The 22,558-nt window shown below is 39.5% G+C and overlaps 1 protein-coding gene across 4 annotated transcripts in view; it reads left to right on the top strand.

Annotated features, from left to right (window-relative positions):
- The window catches only part of kcnab2a (potassium voltage-gated channel subfamily A regulatory beta subunit 2a), an 84,835-nt gene that overhangs the window by 26,697 nt on the left and 35,580 nt on the right, over positions 1-22,558 (top strand). For 3 of the 4 annotated variants that reach the window (XM_003454532.5, XM_005459006.4, XM_025907244.1), the window contains exons 2-3: positions 3,979-4,143; positions 7,112-7,153. In XM_003454532.5, the coding sequence (XP_003454580.1) occupies positions 4,067-4,143; positions 7,112-7,153 (119 nt within the window). In that variant the 5' untranslated portion in view covers positions 3,979-4,066. The remainder of the gene's footprint in view (positions 1-3,978; positions 4,144-7,111; positions 7,154-22,558) is intronic. The other variant, XM_025907245.1, reaches the window with a different exon arrangement.

A 22,558-nucleotide genomic window follows, 5' to 3' on the forward strand; every position in this document is an offset into this window, starting at 1 on the left:
AGTCCTTGTTTGTTTAAAAAGAAACATCCATACTGTCACGGCAATGTATTAAATAAATATTGCACAAGGAAACCATGAGACATATTCATGTATCAATAGTCTGTCCCGCCACTGTTGTAAACATGCATTTGGAAAACACATAACTATTGATGCTTCAGGCAGTGTTGAGATCACCTGAAACACTGCATCAGAAAAGCAAGGGGCTGCGTTGGTGTGGGTGTGTTGCTGCTTGCTACAGGGCACCACTGAAAAGATAAAATACAAACTAGGAAGTCTGTTTTGTTTGTTCATAATGCACATTGATTCCTATGTTTCAAATGTACTTGGCATAAGCAGGAATTTTATCTGGAGCGTATTTGAGTTTGAAGGTTGTAGAGAGGACTTGACAGCAATCATAGTAAATACTTCCAGACTTCATCATACCCACAGTTTCTTTCCTTTTCTAATCTCGCATGTTACAACAAGAGCCATCTGGGAAATGGGACAGTTTTTCTGCAATATCACCTCCTTTTTTTTCCTCCTTTAACACTCTTTCCCTGTCTGTAGTTTTAATCTGCAAAGTGCACCTTGGCCCATTAGTGCAGTAAATCTGAGCCCTCTAACTTGAGCCTGGATGAGTCTGTAGTGTACCGCATTGCTGCAGTCAGCAGCAGCATCCTCTCCAACTGCAGCTCTCTACAGGCATCTCTGAGAGACTGGTGCATTGCTCTACAATCTGCTACAGTCGCACAGTAAAAGTATTTTCTTAATGGGTTCGATATATAATAACCAACTACATAAAACTACAAGTAGAACCTCTGTTCCTTATTTCTGCTCCCATATGTTAATTGGACAAAGCAAAGCATAGTAATTTCTGTTCCACTCTTCTATCACATCACTTCACAGATGTTTGTTTTGTGACGTAATGGAGCTTGCAATTGGTTTACATTAAAATTTGGAGGCTTAACCAGACAGTGTTATCCTGATCTAAACTACAATAGCTACCAACTGTCTGAACAACTGTTACACAGCAGGTATGCATGAGTTCTGTGCTATTGTTATGATTGTTACTTTAATTGTGTCTGAGTGGATCAGATCACTGATGTCTTCAGCATGCATTATATCCTGTCCTTCGTGTTAAAGATTTGATTACTGCTGTAATTTCCTGTCTTCTCAGATTGTAATTGACAATGATCACTGTGTTGCGATGTAGCACTTGTCATAGATTTAAAAAATCTGAAATGCTGCATTTATTGTGATGCTTGCTTTAAAGGTTAACTGAATTACGAATGTTTTGCTCTTGTCTTAATGGGCGTTTGCTATTTGCGCTTGTATACAGGTCAGACTCCTAGAATGGAGCATTACTTTCATTAATTTTTGATTGGGTTTGACTGGATTCATTGTTACAGTAAGAGTTATGGCCAGTAAGATATGAATCCTTTGATGATGATGATGTGCCTACATGGAGCTATTGTTCTTTCCCTTTCTAACCATTAAAACAATATGATTTCTCTTTATTATTTCATTTAAACTCCAAACTACCCTTAAAGAATTCTGAGAAGCACATAAGCTGTTTGCTGTAAAGGTTAGAGTGGAAAAACTGAAAAACTCTTACTTCTCCACATAGTGCAACATATAATGTACAATAATATATTCTTAAATAATGTTTTTGTCCTAAGCTTGTCAAATATTGCACAATATAAGACTGCAATAGCATCTGAGTGGCTTTTTACAAATGCTCTTTATCTTCAACCTTGCTGGAAAACTTAAATATTGATGATCATCTTACATGCAACATGTATTTATTGGCTATCAATCCGAGTCAATCAAAATACACCAAATCGTATTTGGAGCAAAATATTTGACTTAGTGGGTTGTGTGCAAAACAATGTGTCCTCTGATCCACATCAGTGAAAGATGATGATCCACAAGGACTTTGCTGTGCTGTTTAGTAAATCTACTGTCATGCGTTTTGCCCATCAGGGTCATGCCGCCACCATCATCATCATCCGATAGCTGGAATGACCTATGATCCATTGTGTCATGATTGAAATGAATGGGCAGGGAGCGTTAAACGCCTCCTTGTGAACATGGGACATGTATTCGCTGCCTGGGAAATTGATGGGAGGAGAAAGTCACCTTCACGTTATCATTACGATGTCCGTTACGAGCCATGAGTCACGTGATTGCAGCCACTGGTGAAATAGGGTAACGTGAGGTTCTCCGCTCACAGCTCTGTCAGGGTGACATAGATGCTTCCTCCTCTATGCCCCTCTTATCCCCCACAGAAAACTGGGTTAAGACATCAGAGTGCTGCTCCTCTTCATCACAGACTATGATGTCAATGTGAAATACTTTCTTGTTTTTAACTTATGGTAATGGCTGTTAATTTCAATATGTGTGTATACATAGCAACCCACCCAGCCTTTGCCCAGCTCGCTTGTTACGGACCTCTTTACAGCAGTAGCCTGCTTTTCCGACAGACATCTGAATTATTCATAGAATCAAGTTGCTCTAAGCAGTGAATCAGCTGTGGTTTGCTGTAGAGAACGCTCAAATGTACAGTACGCAGCAGGTTGATGAACTAAGGAGTTAGTGTGTGCATCTCGTTTTCTCTGCCTTAGTTTTCACTGTATATTATCGAAGGACTAGAAACATTTAATTATCTTGCTGTATGAACTGGTCATTTCCTGATTACTCAAGATCTCTGTTACGATATTCACTTTGTATCACTGAGCTGGAGGAAACTAAAGAGGTTAAATTGGTCTGGTGGTTTATTCATTCAGCTCGTGTCTACAGAATAAGGACATGACTCCATCTAGTGGTGTAGTTGAGAAGAAACCCTGTGAAAATTGGAGAAGGTGTCAGGCTTACCCAGCTACTCTTGTTAAGATTCATGTTTTACTTAATACAGGATGTTTTCTGGGTTTGGTTTCAAAATGTAAGCAAAAGTGGCACATTTACTTGGCATGGGATAGTTGGGGCAAATCGGATCTGGAGAGGTGTTTATTCCTACGTTTTATCTCCGATACACCAACCAGCTTCAGTGTTCAACTGAGGTACTAATTGGATCATTCAAGGTCATTATCCAGTTGTACGTGCTGCTGCTGTTCTGGGAGGGCTTGTGTGCCTTTGTTTAATTAACCTTTTTCCTCCTGATTCTGTCAGGGTTGTGTGGTTTCAGATAAAATCAATTTGACCTCATACAGTCTTTTAATGTGGTTGGTCAAACGAGTGTAATAGGCTCCTCTAGCTGGAAATGTGGCAGTGAATGTGACATGTTGTGGATTATGTGTTTTATTTAGTCTACACAACCCAAGCATGCGATTCTTATATTCAGTTATTCAGGGAAAAATAAAATAAACTGCTGTGTTGCAGTCAGGGATGGTATTCAAGAACCAGTCACAGTTAAAAACTAGCACCAAACTGTATAGTCCATCAGAGTTGTATGCCACAGTGCACATCAGTTCCTTTTATCAATGTTGGCATGTTTCTCTGACAGTGACAGGCAAAACAATAACATCAAAATCACGGCAGTGGAGCTATTGCACATTTGAGTCACATGCAACTCTTTTCTCTTCTGTTTCTTTACTGTGTTCAGACACAGAGATAACAAAAGACTTGTATTGAGGCTGAAAAACTGTCTACGCCATCTTTTTTTGTTCCATATAGATAGTTGGTCTATAAGGGAGCCGGTTAAGAATAAGGCCAGTTACTGGCATTTGTATCTCTAAAAGAGTGCCAGTATTGTAGTTCATTTTCTGATTAGAAAAATTAAGTTTTCTGAATTGTGTGCTTCAAATTAAGCATGTAACGGATATCCGAAACATTTGAATTGCTGAGAATGAAGCCTCAGTCTCAGTCTGATGTAGTGGCTTTACAGTTAAATGAGGATGGGATTTTATTTATTTGTGTTCATTTCTTTCTTTTTTTTAATTACTAGTCTAATGTTGACCAAAAGTATATCAATAACTGATGCACATGCTCGCTCTCTTTCAGAGGCACTGAGAAGTGATAGACCCTGTGGTCCCTGTGAAAGAACTCCACCCCCGGCAGGTTGGCCACATCCCCCCTCCCTCCTGCCTCCATGTATCCTGAATCTACCACAGACTCCCCCGCTCGCCTCTCCCTTCGACAGACTGGCTCACCGGGCATGATCTACAGGTAAGCTGATGGACGCGTACACAGACAGACAGATGCAAACAAATTTTGTTTGCATCTTTTAGGTGTGTGAATTAGTATAGATATTTATAGATATTTGAAATGAAAGATTTACCCGTGGGCATTTATGCTGTCTGAGGGAATATGATTAAAAGATAAACTGTGAAGTCACGTATTAGTTTGTGAGGCCTCAGTATGAGTGGTTTCACTCTTGCATTCTGGCTATTTTAAAATCAGGTGTGATGGAGGGGGGTGAGCTGAGAGTCAAAGTACATGCTCATTCGCAAGTTAACTAAAGCCTGGGTAATTCTTCTTTCTGACACTAAGACTGATCAGCTTGACCAAAATGGACAGTGTTTCGGTTGGTATGACCCAAAATGAGTCACTTCTATAGGACTGGAAATCTTTTTGCAAACACAGACATCGCCTACGGTGGTTATTACAAAAAGGCAGGTTTAAGGCACTTGCACTTTCTTTAAAATCTGTAACCTGTGTTGTTGTAACCGAGAAAGTAAGTACACAAACTGTCCCCCATTTCACATCCATGTACACAGTTACCAGTATTTCCAGTTGTGGTCAGAAGATTACATACACTCATCATGGACATGAATGAGTTTTAATGATTTCTTTGAACTGTTCTCTTCCGAAGGTGGAATGAGTGTACAGCATACATTTTAAATTGACTTTAAAAGGCAAGAGTTAGGTGCAAGTTTGATTTTGATTTTAATTTAATCCACACAGGGTCAAAAGTATAACTACACCTGCACTAATGTTGGGTTATATGTCTCGTAGCAGCCAAACACCTTTGGTAGCCTTCAACAAGCTTCTAGCATATTTCTGGCTCGCTACACTCATCAAGCTAACATTAACCACCTGGAGTGACCTTCACAAAGCCCAGAGCTCAGTCCTATTGAAAATTTGTGGACTACAAATACTACTACTGAGGTGCCTATAGTTCAGGTGGTAGAGCAACTAATCAGAAGATTGGTGTTTCGATCCCTGTCTGCTGCAGTCTGCGTGCCAAAACATCCTTGGGCAAGATAATAAGTTATTAAGTTGCTCTCCGATGCGTTCATAGATACCAAAAATTATCCAGTTGAAGAGCAACTTGCTAAACAGATATTAGTGGGGATGTATTCATGACCCTGTATGTGTATTTTTGACCCCATGTGGATTAAAGAAAATCCAAAATATTTTCAGACTTGTGCACCCACTTCTTTTTTTCTTTTTTTTGAGTCATTAAAAATGTATGCTGAACAGTCTTTAAACCATGGAAAGAGAACAATTCAAAGAAATCATCAAAACCCCAAATTACCAAACATTCACGCCCAGGATGAGTGTATGTAAACTTTTTATGACAACTGTATAATATATGTGTCCATATACATCTTACCTTTTACTGTTCTCTAAAAATGGTTTGTATACCTCAGAGAACAAATGGATTCAGTGTTCGCTATCACTCTCTGCTAAAGTTAAATGGACCCCTAATTTGTGCTATAGGGCAGACACATTTATGACACGCATACACACACTCATACACATAGAACTTATATATATCTGTGTATCTTTTATTTTATCTTTTTATTTTAAAGTAATTTTAATCTAAAAATCTACAAACTGGCAAACTGTCTTTCTTTGGTCTTGTAACAGTGTAACAATAAAGATCTATTCTATACTATTCTATTCTATTTACTCTATTCTACTCTACTCTAATGGACTACGTTGTGCGTTATCATGTACTATGAAAATTCTCCAGCAAGTGGCGCCAAATACTCAACTACTTCATTTGTTCATTTACCTTAATCAGTTCTCTGTGCGAATTTAACATTGCATTCATTATGAACTGACAGGATGCAGGAGCTGTAATATTTTGCGATCTGCACAGCACAGAAATTAAAGAGCACTTTTTGGATTCATGTAATGGAACAGTGGAAGTGGATGACAGGAAATCTTTACCTACCATGTTTGTCTTTACAGAGTTTAACTGTGGTCTCTAACTAGCACAGCTGTGCCTTTGAGCGTTTCACCTGTACTGGCTCACGTGCACAGTTTCACAATCATCAATAAGAGTCACTGCATAAGTATTGCATTTGACTAAACTAATGGCTTAAAATGGAGCAACAACTTCAGCTGCATTATTAGTGTTGCTTTATTTCTAATGATAGATGTAAAGTAATGCCATGGTTACACTGATGAAATATTGATAGCACATCATCTAACTATATATTTTTTACTAAACAGTGTTTATTTTTTATCAGTCTTTAGTACATGTTTAATATGAACTTGCACAACAAAACAAAATGTACGTGGTCTTTCAGCGTTACTTTTAAAGTCATGTAGATGAAGCAAACAAAGCAGGAATGCATAACGAATGCTTCCATATAGCTCCCAACAAACAATGATTTTAAAACTGGTGAAGGGTTACTGTGTAATTACTACTTTGCCTAAATAACTAAATTGTAATATATACTAAGGAAAAATGCTTCTAGTTCAGTCTTTTCATAAAACTATAGTGTGTGTTAGGGTTTTTTTGGTTTGTTTTTTTCCCCTCGTACTTGTTGGGAACAGTTTATTTCAAGGCGTAAGTCATGTTGCCTGGACTCAAAAGAAAATAAAGCATTAAGTATTGTATGTGTACATTGCTACAGTATGAATTTGTTATGATTGTTTTATGTTTTGTCCTTGAACTCGCATAAATGACGTCATCTCAATTTGAGTGTTATACATTATCTGCATACATATTCTCATTGAGCCAACATATAGAACAAACAAGGTATTGGGAAAGCTCCTTATAATGCAGTATTTTATTTTTCTCCCTCATAACTTTTGTGTATTTTGTTCCCTCTCTGGCTAACACTCAACACCATCTTAGTGTCTGCGTCTAACTCTTCGCCACTGCTAACACTACTTTCCTTTCCTGCTTTTATTAACTAAAGCTTTCCTTTTTCCTCCTTTCCCTTGATATCTTCAGCGCTCGTTATGGGAGTCCCAAACGACAGCTGCAGTTCTACAGGTACCTTTCTGTCTCTGACATTATTTTATTCTCTTATGTTTGTAGTGTAAATGGCTTTTTTTTTTTTTCTCAGTTTACTATAATATTAACCTTGCTGCAGAGACTTGCTGTTCTGATATTTAAAACCATACATCCATCCTCTGCAGCATAGATAACACTTATCATCTACTATTTAGCTGGCAGTGCACTATCCAGCTTAAACCTGATAGGGGTGGTGATGGATTTCTTTGCAAGGTTGCACATAAAACCTTTGAATCGACAATACTGGTCTGAGTTTTAATCTTTTTTTCTTTTCTTTTTGTTTTTTTTCTCTCAGCAATGACACCCACAGTCTCACTTCTCAAGCTTCAACATACAATTATGAAGCTTGTTTTACTGCCTTTTTTTTTTTTTTTTTTCAAGACTTTGTGCACAACATAAATAATTTTGCCATCCATACTCTTCGAACTCTTTTGGACCCTTGAGAGCTGAACATGATGCGTCTTAGTCTAAAAAACACATTTCTATTGATGCTATAGATGCAGAGATGATGGTATTTGGTACTCACTCCGTCAGTATTGAGGTTTTAGATGGTCAATCTTTAGGCTGCTTTAGTGTAGGATCATATTTTATGGTCTCATATCAGGCCATATTCTGCTGATCCAGTTATAAAAACCCCTGACTATGTGGATGTGCTTGTAATGAGCTCACTATCGGATTTTTATCTTGGCGCCTTCTACATTTCTGTCCTTTTAAAGTGCAAATGGTCCCTCTAGCTGCTCCCCTGGCCTATGTGAAGGTATTGATTAAGCCCCCCCCCATCTTCATTTGTCGATCACTCTGACAGCCAAACGGCCTTATGCTGGGAAGGAAAGTTTCATTCCTGTCACTAATCTCAACATTGTAGCACACAAACTGCAAGACTGAGACCATGATGACTAGTACATCTTCTACAGTGGTACAGATGTGCTCTGCAACTTTTATTGATGGAACCCAGAATACCCATATTCATAAGGTCACTGAATGGTTTAATGTGACTTTCATAGTCATAGTTAAGATCTCAACCCAGTTGAATACCTATTTGAGATTTTGGACCAATATCTAAGTCTTCACCGCTGTCATCAAAACCTCAAATTAGGTCATATCTTTTGGCACTCCATCCTTTCTGCAGAGCTCCAGAGACTTGAAGAAGCAATGCCAAGGTACATTAAAACTGTTGTGGCGGCATTTGGGACGCCTCACTGAGAAATTTATGCTGGGGGTTCCTTTAATTGTCACGTTTCTGTAGTCATATAGTAACAATTCTGCTACACACAATTGATGCTGTTGATTAATATAGCTGTTAAAAACTTCCTTATATCCACTGGTGCATGACTGCTCTGTTTTAATGTGTCAACAATTTTTTCATTTCAAGCACAAGCTCTACTTTGTGCCTACTGTTTGCATCTACTATATGACTTAGCCAGTCCAGAGCTGGACTATGATTATATACTGAACATGCCTTTTCATTAACGCAGCAAAACTGAAAAAGATCTGTTTTGTTTTAAACCATTTGACAATGTTTAGGGGACTGAGTGCTTTCCTGGTAAAGCTAAAGATGGTTAACTGCTGTTGTCTCTTAAGTGTAGAGCATGGGAAAAGAAAGAAAAACTGTAAATGTATAGCAAATGTTTAATTTGTTTACTTCACGTTTAAAGAAACCAAACACAGTTATACATTAATGCTTGTGTAGTGTTCAGGAGTCCATGCTGTAGTAATCGGTGATCGGTTCCTCATTTGTAGTACTTACTTATGCTACAGTAGTGAATGTATGAAAACTTTTTATATACAGATATGAGCCCCCCCCCCCCCCCCCCCCCCCCCCCAAGGTAAAACTGCTGCCTAGTTTCCAAAGTCATCATCTTCAGTGGTGTCACTCATCTTATCTTTCCAGTCATTATACCAAAGTAGCTCAGCAGATAGATGGGTTCATAGTAGATTTTTCAGTAAAATGATGTGTGAATACACAGTACAGAAAGAATGCATCCAGAGGCATTTGCATATTTTTTCCAGCATATTGATGTGGATTACTTGTTTTTGCCACAAATGTGTGCGTTAAAATTGAATTTAACCTAAAATTTCATGCAGGTAAACAAGATTTTTGTTCCTTTGTTCTTTGTAAGGCAGACACAGATACCCTTGTTTAGTTCTGTGTGCAGGCGGTCATTATAGTCTAGCACCCTCTAATTTTGCCTTTGGACTCAGCACAAGGCTACTGAGATGTAGAGAGATGCTGCAAGGGTCCTTAACTGGTGTGGTTTTCATAAAGCCTTTGTTAGAGAGTACTTGAACATGCCCGGTGGTTTGTTCTTTTCTGTGCATACACATATAGTCTGTGTTTGCTTGACTGTGTGTGTGTGTGTGTGTGTGTGTGTGTGTGAGACACTCAGCCACTCATTACTGTCCAGCTCTTAGTATTCTTTCCTGTGGAACAACAATCAGAGGCTTTTAGTGCAAAAGCTTTGGTGAATAATTCAGGGCTGATATTATTTGCTGCGGTGAGCAGAAACAAGACGGGCCACTAAACGGCATAAATGGATTTCTTCTATGAGATCTCACAGGGAGGGGAAGAGGAGAGGTGTTGGTTGCAGTGATAGACGATGGTCCAAATGGTGAGGGGAGGGATGCACTTGCTTATTCACTAATTGGTTTAGACGTTTCCTAGTAAGACACTCCCAGTTTGGGTGGACCTGCTCCATCGCTGTCTGCAGTGTGTGTTTATAAGAGCAGACTGGCACTCCATAATCTCGCTCATGAGCCGACCTTCAAGAAATCGGGTGAGTTTGAGGAAAGATTTGCACTCATGATCACATGAGGAGTGTGCTTGTTTGCGTGTGTGTTCTGTGTGTGTGAGGGGTTCATGGACTGAAGAGTGTGTGGGTGTGTGGATGCATGCTGCCTAGCCTGAATTGTCTTCCTATATTTATGTCTTCTGTCCTTGTGTGAGGAAACCAGTAGTTTAGGGGAAGAGCCTGAGATATCATAATGGTGTCAACAATTTGACCTAAAAAAACTATATCAAAATCTCACTTATCGTTGATTTTGAGTTTGTCGATGATTAGTTGGTTTTATTGAGTTTGTTGTATATGGTGTGAGATTATTGCTTAAAAATGTTTAATTTTAGAATGAGGTTTTGTTCTTTGCGGCAAAGTGTGTGCAGACGAGGAAGCTACTCTTCAAGTGTATTTGTCAGTAAAATGTGATTTTGTGGGGGTAACAAAGAAAGTACAATGACTTAGACAGAATGTAGTTAAGGATACAGAAAAGATCGGTTTGTGGTGTTGTAGGTTTTATTTAGTGTTTATTTATTTGTCCTATTAAATGTCACTAAATTACTTTTTTTTTTCCTTTTTTTTTTTTTAGCCTTTAAAAAAATAAATAAATCTGTTTTTCAGCACCCATTTATTTACCATGTCGCTGTTTTGTGTATATTTAGTGTTGTGTCCTCCTTTCAGACCTATGTAGCAATAATGTTCATATAAAATTTCAGTCTGACAATGTGATACGTGGCTTTTACTGAGAAAAATGGCTTTGTGGTCATTGCTGACTGGTGCATTTGGCATTAAGTTACATTCTTGTAGTGATAGTGGACTTGATGCAGTGCTGCCCCCTGTTGATTAATTTCAGCATAATATTTTTCTTTAAGATCTGAATGATGCAGCAGTTGAATGGAGGATGAGGAAGGAGGACTGTGTATTTCCAAGAGGAGCAGAGTTGCCTTAAACTAATCTCAAGCACCTTCAATGAATCCCAGCCTTATATTAAGCATCTGTGGCATGTGTATATTCTGCAGTTGTTTCAAGTTATTTTTTACATTTTATTCCAGTCCTGATCTGCTGCTTACACCTATTTGAGGGATGTGCTCAACTTTATTGTGGGCTACTCGGAAAGCCTGGCTCTCCTTAATAGTCTTACAAGAAGTTGGAGAAGGAATGCGCCCCCTCCTGTTGCTTGGTGCATGTTTAAATGCTTCCTCTTTTGCAGAGAGCATGTGCCCTCTTGCGTCCTGCTCCTTAATCACCAGCAAGTCACCTGAATGCTCCCTGTGTAACCCTGCCATTGTAAACCTGTCAGGGGAGGGTGGTGCTGGCTATGTTGTGTGACTCTGATTACAGGATGCATGGCCGTGTGCTGCCCCAAGCAGGAGTTCTGTTTTTTTTATGGGAGCAGGTGCTATTTAAGGAGGTGGCTGTCCCCTGTCGGCCCTTGCCCGCTTCGTCCGTGTCACTACTTTATTCTTCTCTGCACGAGTTGCCTCAGCATCAGAAGGAGGAGGCGAAGGAGGGAGGGGTGGCATGTTTGCGGGAGGGTACGCCGGTGGCCCCCGGGGGGCTCCCGGCAAACGCAAGTCCAGTTACTGTCCTCCTGAAAACCTGCAGATCACCAAACCGCCAGCGGCAGGCAGCGGTGTTCGGAAGAGCAGCAGCAGCGGCAGTGGCAAGATGCTGTCTATGTCATACAGCGAGAGCATCCGGAGCGGGATCAACCGCTACCACTCGGACCAGGGGCTGAATCAGCCACCGGCCAGGCCCACTGACCAGGCCGAGCTGCAGAGACTCCGGGAACAGAGGGTTGCCGCTCAGATTAAGAACATGGAAGACTTCCTGAAGATGAATGGCCTTGCCCTGGAGGAGTGTGTGTCATATCAGACAGGCATGAAGTACAGGTAAGAGAGAAGCAGAGCTTGAGAGGGACTGAAATACTCACCAGACTGGGACAGTGGTGGGTGCTGACAAGCTGCAGGTAAGGGCAGCTTTGCAGCTGGAGTAGACAGATCAAGTGTGTGTGTGTGTGTGTGTGTGAACTTATAGCTGCTTGTGCTTCTGTCACAGTTTTTTTTTTGTTTGTTTTTTTTGTTTTTTTTAACTAGACAAATGAAATTCTGTCACGACAAACGTATATGCCTTTAGAAAGTGTTTATCAGCACAGTGTTGCTGTGTCCTCTGATCAGGCTGCATTCATGCAAAGGTACTGGGGCTCAGGTTTTATTTTAATCATCTAGGTCGGTGGCATATTTGCCCAACTACATGGGAAGGACAGACTGCTCCGTAAGGAGTTACCTGCCCCCTTAAAATCTCGCTCAGACTTCCTTTTTCTTTCCCCTTGATCACATATATTTTGCCTTCTTCTGCTAATCCTTCCTGGTGACTGTAGAGAACTCTGCCTCACAAGCCAAACATAAATAAGTAACTACTTCAAGTGTGTTCAAAGTTACCTGGAGTTGCCAATTCTGCCCTTTTTAATATTTGATTTGACATTGTCTATTTTTTTTTGGCTTGGGTAAAATGTATTAAATTGCAAGTTTAAATGTTTATAGAGTAATAATATTTCCTTAGTCTGTTTCAGTGTGACGTGACAAATGCCTTCTTGGCATGAGGACAACAATATGTGCCTAAATTTGATGATTTCAAATTCAATTTATAATTTCTATGATGTCCCTAATCTAAACAATTTAAACCTTCTGTGGTATATGAAAAATCCATCCTACATCACAAAAGCTTTAAATATTAATATATATGGTACCATGCAAAATATTATCAGATTATCAACAACACTGTATGCAGGCCTTGTAAAACAAATATTGATATTTGTCACTGTTGGTCCACAGCCTGACAAAAGTAGAAGGCCATGAATTAAATTTTAGAAATATTTTTATTTTGTATTTCTAAAGTGTAAGCTTACTTATTTAAGCACTTCTAAAAGCTGTAACAGGAAGACAGAAAAAGAAGTAGAGTTTGAACCATTCGCTCCTTTTGTTCGTGCCGTCTGCAGAGTGACAGAAAATTATTTTCTGGACTGTTGGGCTGACAGCAGCCGGTTTAGCGGCTGTTGTGTTGGCTAATATGGCCTGTTAAGCTGATGTTATTGTCGCAGACACGGATAGGTTTCATCACACTCAGGCATGGCTGCTGTTGTTTTTGACTCTCACCAGTGACTATGGCTGGCTGCTGTTACCGTGCCTGGGGTGAGCAGGTTTTACTGTCGTCTTCAGGTAGTGTTGTATGTCACCATATCTGGCATGTTACCTTGCCTGTAGTTACCTCCGTGTTGTGTAAAACTCAGTCACTGATCCATGACAGGCTTAGCTGCAGCTTTGCGAGGGTGCATGTAGACGGGGAGTTTAGTCATGCAGACGGCGCGTGCAAGTCTTTGAGTATCGGGATTAAAGAACATCGGTTGATTGTAAGTTGTAGCATTACTACATGAGTTGTTGTTTTTATTATTTATATTTTTCTTGTGCAGTCCAGTAGTCTTGAAATAAATCTGTGTGATTTATTTATTTGTGCTGTTGTATTGAATGAATATGAATGGTTAAACAGGATCTCAGTAGACAGAGGAAATCCTGCCAGAATACTGTGTTTCTTGTACTGTGATCTCCTGCAATTCCTGTAATTAGGAGTGTAATTGGGTCAGCAAGTACACACAACCTCTGACTCAAACTCATCATTATTTCAGGTGTGTGGTCAATAAGGCGGGCCAGCATTGCTACTGCATCACAGTTAAACTGTTCTTACTCTTATCTTTCTGACATCTGTTCACACGAACCTCCTTCATGCAGTTGAATGCTAATGAAGGATGGATTGTTTTTCATCACAAGACAAGTGTGGGGTTGTTTTTTCCCAGCTCTAAATTAATTTAACAAATATCTATGGTCTTAATGAATAGTCTATTAATGTTCAAATATCCTTACTGACAGTAATGAACTACTGTTCATCTTGATTATGGGGATTTCCTCAAAGTTGTCAATATCGTGCATTTCAACCTAAGGAAGAGGGTTACTCCATTTCCATTATGTTACCCTTGAAACAAAATACTACCACTCAGCAGGCCCATTTGGACACCGGAAAACTTTCCCTAGTGTTCATGTCCTCGGACTGAGAGCCAGCCAGTGGGTAAAGGAGCCCGCTTGAGTTCAGTGAGGCGAGACAGGAAGCCTGTGTATACTGAGCTTTATGGAGGTTCACTGGATGAGTATAGATTTCTGGAGTGACTTAATACTAATGGACATGGTAATGACATCCACTGGGGGTTCCTACCTGAGAGTAACTGTTTCTTGATGTACAGTAAACCTTTCTGATTTGATATGGAGGATAATTTTTTTTCACCTTTTTTGTTGTGAATCACAACAGTTTGATTGAATTGGTTGGATAAAAATGCTGCACTACATGTTATTTTATTAATGCCGCATTGAACAATTTTTGGCCAGCAGAGGGCAGACTGACATCAAAGCTGATAAAAGTGTATTGCTGACACAGTAAGGTCAAGACCGTATTAAAAAGTAGGCATAGGTAATGCAGGTGATGCCGTATCAGTCACTTCCCTCTGTATAGATTTGGCAGATTTAAAATTTCTTAGCTGAATGTTTGTCTGTAGTTTCTCTTAGGAAAACTGCTTATAAATGCCAAACTTCAGTCTCCCACTTATCTACTACTGTGACCAGTTAGACTAAAGCCACACTAAATCAACCACTTCAGCAGTAATGCAATGCAATTCTAAAATGAAGGGGGAAAAAATGCAGCTTCACTAATGAAGTGTTTGGTTTAAAGATGATTTCTATGCAACTCTTTTAATTTGAGCATTGCAGAAGTTTTTTGAAAGGAAAAAAATGAACAATTTCATTTTTGTGTGTATCAAATTTTTCCCATCGTTGGAAAAAAATTGAAAAGTAGATATCTGTGTAGTCACTGCTGTCCACCTCAGTCATGTAAAAACAGTCTTTTAGATGTTTTGTTAATAACAACAGATACCCACTAGGTGGTGGAGCTGTTCCACTTTCATAGTGAAGTTGAACAGTAGCACAGATGCCTCCCATTGCACTTGATGTTATAATGCAGTCACTGAGCACAGTGAGAGCGTCACTCTTTGCACTCCTACACTGCTGAACATTATGTCCAGCTAATGTCTGTTTAAAAATGTTTAAGCATAGCCTGGTATTAAAACCAGAACAACCGATAACTAAAGCAATTTAAAAAGCCAGCCTGTGATGAGGTATAATGCTGGCAGTGTAGAGAACTGTTTATTTTAATTTCTTTCCTTTTGCCTCACAGCATTATAAACCATTTATTTTTGATATCCAAACATTTGTGTCTCATTCTTAACCCACACACAATCCACCAGTCTTTTCCTCACTCATTTTCCTCTCATGCGCATGCACAAACCTTTTTGGTGATGAAAAGGCAAATCTGCACAGAGGCAGTCTAAACGCTTATTTTTGTTCTCAATTTCAGGGCATTGCGGCATGTGTATCAGCCCGGGCATCTGTGACGTTTTTCTTCAGGCAATCCCCTACTCAAGTTCTAAATTTAGCAACAGGCTCGTATCCACAGCTGCAGCTGGAGGGAGATGAACAGGCTGAAGATTAACCTGTTCATCAACTGTTTTACCTCAAGCACGCTACCTCACAGACTCGATTCTTTGATGAGGGTCGTGCTACAGTCACAGGGATAGATGTTGTTTCAGTACTTGGAGTGATATGGATTTGGTTTCCAGTAGTGACCTCTCCAGTTCCTCTTTGAGCTATCCCCAGCTAGCCTAGTCTGACAGCTTGTCAAAATGTTCTAGTCAGAGATATAGCGTGGGCACAAGAGGTGAGAATGCCGGGGATTACACAATTCTCTTTTGCTTTGATTCGTGTTATATTTTCATTTAATAGTCATTTGTAGCAGCATAACTCAGCTAAAGACCATGACTTGTGACATGTTAGTACATGATGTTTTTTGAATATCTGATATTGAAAGTTCTTCATTTAACAATACCATATTGCAACACAGTAAAGGTCATATGGATTTACAGCATTGCAGCTATCTAGTATGTAGGCTGTCGTAGATAATTATTCTTCTGTCTGCTAATAACTGATTATCAGCTTTATCAGTATAGATCTAACACAGCTAACCAGCTGGTATTCAGAGAGTTTATGTTGTGGCATAAATCACTCAATGAGCCACTTTTATAGAATTACAAGCAGAATAAAAAGTTACCTCTATCAATAAAGGGAACAGCTGTGACCCAGGATATGGACTGTGACCACTGATTGAAAGGTCAGTGGGTCAATCCCCACATGTTCAGTCTGAATGCCAATGCGTCCTCAAAATATTGAAGCCCCTGTTGTCATTTGTTTACGAGTGTGTGGTGTGAGAATAGAAGATAGTCCTGTGTGAATGTGGCTCGCTGTGTAAAGCACTGTAGAATAGCTCTGTATAAAAGCTGTCAGTTTGAACTTTGATGTTTGTCAAGAGCAGCCTTAAATTAAGTAAGTGCAAGCCTTATCATTACCCAGTTGGACAATATTACTTTTATATAGCTTCTCTAGAACATGTTTTTGAATTGTTATTACGAGCAGGATTATTTTGACTGATTGTTTTCTAGTTGAGTACTCTTTCATTCCTAATAACACCGCCCCTGTTACTGTTACTGTTCTGCAATTTAAATGGCAGGAACCACCTGATATCTGTGGCCCATCATACTTAGCTGGAAACCTTGCAAATGTGTTGTTTTTAATATTTAGTGATTCTCTGTTCACTTTGTTCTTTCTCTGCTATTTTGTGTCCTAACTATCTTAGCAAAAGTGTTTTTGCATTTGTGTTAAAGCTGCCAGGGATTAGTAAAAACCCAGTAGTGACAAGAGATAGTCCTCATAGTTTTAGACACTTTAGGAACATGATGTAGTCAATTTGCATCCTTTTAAAAATTAAGAACAATATTTAGCACACATATCCTAAACTATTGGATTTTATATCTAAATAAAATGTTCTCATAGGACCACGACGGTTTCTTCTTGGTAAATCTCTCATTGCACTTCATAATAGGCTGGATCAGAGTTAAATTTCCTTCCGTGATTTGTGGTTCTGTCCTCTTTTTTCATGAATGATTACTCCAGGTCCATAGGCAGCTGGAATAATGATGGATTAAAGACTTAACATTTAGTAAGTGTTACACTCATATTTTTGTGTGCCTCTGTGGTTTGGAAATGCTTAACCAAAAATGTTTTTCATTCAGTCAAAGGGTACCCTATCCTAGTAAAGATTGAAAGTTCACTGAAGCTTTTAATACATTTCTGTGGTTTTGCGGCTGCTGCAACTTTAATGCATGGGGACATTTTCTGTTTCACGCCTGACTGACTTTTCAGAAACGCAGCAAAACTGGATCCTCGTTTGCAGGTGTTGCTGTATTATAAAATGTAAATCTCAGCTTTGACAAAATTGTCAGCTTACTTTGTGTTTAATTAAACCTTCAGAGCACATTTCTTTGTGTTGCTTTATGCTAGGACCCTTCCAGGCCTTTTCCACATATTTGTCATGGTTATAGTAGCTAAAGGTATGTGACTATGCTTTGCTCTGTTGGTTTGTCTTTTGCTTTTTAGAACAGTTATTTAGTTTCTGTATCCACTCTGCCACTCTTATTCAAGCCTATGGATTTGTAGTTTACCTCAAAATCTTGTAATTGTTCTTGTTTTCTGCTGATAATATTTATTGTGTATTGCGAGCTATCATGCACTATATTTGTAGTTTATTTTTATAGACTGAGCTCTCAGGCAGAGAAAGGTTTGGCCTCTCAGGATGTCGAGATTGGGGATTTACTAACAACTGTCTGAAAATATTATACTGCTTTGTTCCTATATGTTCTAGGGATACAGGCCATTCAGGGCCAGCGAATCAGCAGCCAAAAATAAAATACAAACCATCTGTTTCATAAGCTCGGTTTAACTCCTCAGCACTTGTGTGACAGGACCATCAAAAGCTTAACTTTGAGTGGCATTTGCTCGAAAGCGATGGTCTTTGTTGGTCTTAAGATCTGTGGATTTTCAGAGATGTCACAGTGCTTGTAGATAACTTAAAATGGGTCTCCAGTTGCAGTCTGTTTTGAATTTTATATGTCAGTGGATTTTGTGATAGAATTTCAATGCACGTGTTAGATACATAAAATTTGCCAGGCAATTTCATCAGTATAGCTGCCGTTTGGAAGCAGAATGCTAGGATCGAGTAGTACATCCTTCCTTTGAAATGTGTGCAGTAGTGAATATTTCTGCCTAGCAACACTTGGCTATGTGAAGATTTCCTTAGGTATGACAAATGCACACAGGCAGGCGGGAAGATTTCCCATTGAACAGACCAGATTATTCTGCTTCCTCATCTCATCCCCTCTCTCGCTTTCTCTTTCCTACCAGATAGTGTGTAAATCAGCTCTGTTTGGTTTAAGCGCACCTCGTTACTCAAATTATGGTTTTGAAAGCCTCACATGGCTGTGAAATCGGTACTTGGTTTGTTTATTCCACAGTATGCTCCATCAGAAACGTGTTATTTTGTTTTCTAGACAAGTATACAACCCAGTATACACATATGAGCATTGTACGTGAGATGTTAAAGTTACCATGTGCCATATTTAAAATATAATAACGTGTTTTCCTACAGAGAATTTTTTTTATTTGAGCCATTATGACTATATTACATAAGAACAGGGATTTCCTGTCCTCTATTTTTTGATCGTCTTCTGCTCCGTTAGACGTGTCAGCGGGGACAGCTGAAATGACAACTCCTCCTGAGCCCAGCTGTCTGCGGGGAATCTGCCATGTTCACTGGAGAATTAAAAACTGCAGCACTCGTTGCTCGCAGATGTGACCATCACTCTGCTGTTTCCCCAGGAAATCCCAGAATCGCCGAAGAGCTAGACCTAATTTTCTACATTTATTTGTATTTTTGTGATGGCTATTCCAAATCTCCAGTACATCTTTATCACAGTTGAGTTCATTCAGACCATGAAACGGTAGAGAAAGAAAGCAGTCTTGATGCTAATATAACACATAAACAGCAGTATTCCAATTTCTTTAATTACATCCTCATTATAGTGATTCAATTAGAAATGTTCAGACACAGCCTCGGGATGCATTAAGCTGTTAGAAAAGCATCTGTCGATCAACACTGCCAATCTGTCTGACTTCACCTCTCTTTCCATTAACTCTCTTAAGCCCTTTTACACACACACACACACATCATCTTGGGGATGCTATACTTTTCACATGGTTACTCAAATCCTCACAAATGTGTGGAGTTAAACTCCCGGTAAGTGGCACTTAAGCCACCGTTGGATGACTGGCTGACAGTTACATATGATACAGGTGTGGTAATTCTGTGTGGCTGAGATCCCTGAGTAAGCTTTTGTTAATTAGCAGTAAGATACTGAATGTGCACAGAAGTCTGAGAAAGCATGAGATGAAACGCTTAAACTACTTTTGACTTGATATTCTTAAGCTTTATTCTGATTACCCATCTTGAAGAACTGGGTATTCAGAATATAGCTGGATAACAACCCTGTTTAATTGTATGCTTAAAGGGAATCGTTATCTGTGTTGTAGTCCTTATAGATGACTACAAAAAGCCTTTGCTTGCTAAACTAGCTTGGACGGATTAGGTCTACAGACTTGCTAGTTCACGTACCGATCGCAGCTCGACGCAGACGGTCTGCCCCTGAAAGCGAATTAGTGAAAGACTCCGTCTGACACTCACGCCAGTGACAAATGTCAATTTTGGAGGTCCTTTTCCCCTTTCAGCCGCCAAGGGCATTCTTTGTGTTTTGTGCTCAGTGTGTGGAATTGATTCGGAGAGCCAGTGCCTATTTTTAGAGATAAGACTGCGGTTGTGCCGAAGAATCAGTGCTCACAACAGTACCCAAGAGTACTTCTGTGGTCAGAGAAATTTCTGATGCGCCGTTCATTATAGAAGTTGTCTTAGCTGCAGTATATGCGCTGTAGTTTGGAAGAGAGCAGTTGTCTGAGCTCCTGTACGGCCAGAACAGACTCCTGAGGCTTCATTATGGCATAGCAACATCGATGGGCTTAAGCCTCTTTCTGACCAAGGCTGTTGAGTTGAGCAGAACATAGTCAATAATTTTGATTGTGTGTGTGTGAGTTCTGCAGTAGTCTTTTTCCAAGTTTTGCTAATAAAGGATGTAAGACTGGAAGAAGCGGAATACATTTTTATAGCCGTTTGTGTGTATTTACAGCTGTTACATGGCGAATTTGAAACTTAATGTTGTTCTTCAGTCTTTTGTTTTCTTTGTCTTCTCTCGCCTGAAAAAGGGCGCCGTTATTGGTTTTGGCGAATTTTAGTCGACTGCAGTCGTGATCAGGGAAGCACACATGTTCTGCTCTGAACATTCAGCTTATCTCTCCTCTTCCTCCCCCACACACTGAATGAGGTACAGGGCCCTAGCAGTCCTCTGCATTCACTCACTGTGATATTTTAGAAGCTCAGTAGATTTTTTTTGGGATATCCTCAAATCAGTCACTTAATCAAAGTGAGGAGATTAAGGCCCCCACACAAGAAAGGGCACTGTAATAAGATTTGCTCAGTACTGCTAACTAACAACCAACTACTGAGTCCAGATCTAACAGTAGGAACTTAAAAGGTTTACAGGTGTTGTTTGGTTGTTTCCTTTAAGCATTAATCTAAAAATAGCTCTTTATTGCTGCAGAACAGTTTAACACGGTCGGAGCCACCCTGCTGTGTTCCTCCTAAACATATTGTCACTAATTAGCAATTTAACAGCTACACTCTAAGGCATTATGTGAAGATTAGAGTTACTTATTTTTAGTACATCATCGTTACGACTGATTTATCTTGCAACAAACAATGAGTAGAAGTTAATTCATTACAGATGTTCTCTATGATGAATGAATACAAAGCAGCTTAATGCTCAGGCCAGTTTTTGCTCGATTGTGGTCTGATTTCATCAGAAATCCTGGTGAAAGTGTGCATGAAAGACTGCAGGAGATCCTGAATGTGCACACATTTGTTCAAAATGACTTTGACTCCAAGTTCATTACCAAGCCAGTAGGCAGTGTGACCACTGCAGTGCAATTTGATGCGTCATCCAAGTGAAAACTTGAGTAATGAATTAAACGCTGAGGTGGTTTATTAAGTTATGAGTAACTGATGAAGTCTTCCCCTTTGGCATTGTCTTGACTCTGCTGTAGAAGTGTTGCATGTTGAAAAAGTGAAACTAGGAAGTCTTTTCTTTATTTTTCCTGAAGAAAGGAGGGAATAAAAGGTTTTACTTATCAGCTTTTCACTTGACAGCAGTAGGTGTATACTCCTAAAATATCTGTCAGGCATGCTCACAGCAATGCCTGCTAACATTTCTTAAAGAGAACAGTCATGTCATCATGCAGCGATTAGGTGTCAGTCATAGTTAATGATTTCTTTTTCTCTTCTCCTTCTCTCTGGGCTTTTGGTCCTTTTTTTGTTTTCCAGATATAGTCAGAAGGAATAAAATACGTACTGCCAGTCTAAAGAAAGTTGGCAGATGTACCTGTGGCGAATTATTAAATCATAGTAAATGTGACAAGCATGATTTATTGGATTGAACATATTTTTTGTTGGTGTATTTATAGATCCTGTTGTATTTGTTAATTAGAAAGCGTTGGTGTGTGTGGTGTCATTTTTAGTTTAGACATTTTACAGGTCTCTTAAAATGAACATTGACTGTTGCAGTTTAGTGTTGGTGGTGGGAGTTGGACAGTCTGCAGAAAATGGCAGGAGGTGCAGTAAGTTAAATATGATTATAGAGGATTATATTGATTCCTTTACCTTTAAAGAACATGTAGATTTCTAAAATTGAATAAGTAAAGTGTTCCCACTAACTTCCTGTGACTCTGGGAGTTTAGTCAAGGTTCAGTGTAGATGTAAAGGTTGATACTGTATCTGACAGCATGAGCTCGTGTTCCCGGCCTTTCCCAATTCTCAGTACCTTCCACATGTCACGACTCTTGGGGGTCCTGGAGTAGAGCAGCGTGGATTGTGGCATCATGTTTCTACCGCAGCGGTGGCAAATGCATAAACCATACCCTGTGCTAAAGCGGTGTCTTGGTGTATTCAGCTGCTCTGTTAAAAATGAGCTGACATTGATGGTGAAGGGAATGTACCCAAATCTCTTCCCTGTCACCCTGACATTGAGTATGATTAGTATTTTGTCATTATATTTCTCACGGTCTTTGTGGCAGGAAGGAGCATTCAGAAGGTCATTTGTAGCTTGTTTTCTCTGCTTTCTGTCCACAGTGTGAAACTTAAATCAGATTTCAGTTCAATTAGACCACCTTTTCCCCCTCAGGGCTCTATTTAAGTCTAGGAGACCAAAAGGTCGCAAATCTAAGAATAGGGCTGTCAGTTAGCAGCAGCCTGTTTGCTGGATTCCTTTGATGGAGGGTTTCTTCTTTGACTGCTTTACTATACGTGTCTGCTACTGATGGCATCTCTTTTAATTATCTCCTTGGCACACTCACTGATCCACTCAGATAAGCTTCAGTATTATATTACTGAGAGTGTGCTTCTCATCTACTGTCTCATCAAGCTGCAGTCAATGTGGTGTTTACTTTTCAACCTCCAACCATTATCG

Source organism: Oreochromis niloticus, linkage group LG5, assembly GCF_001858045.2.
Source record: "Oreochromis niloticus isolate F11D_XX linkage group LG5, O_niloticus_UMD_NMBU, whole genome shotgun sequence".
NCBI classification, from domain to species: Eukaryota; Metazoa; Chordata; class Actinopteri; order Cichliformes; family Cichlidae; genus Oreochromis; species Oreochromis niloticus.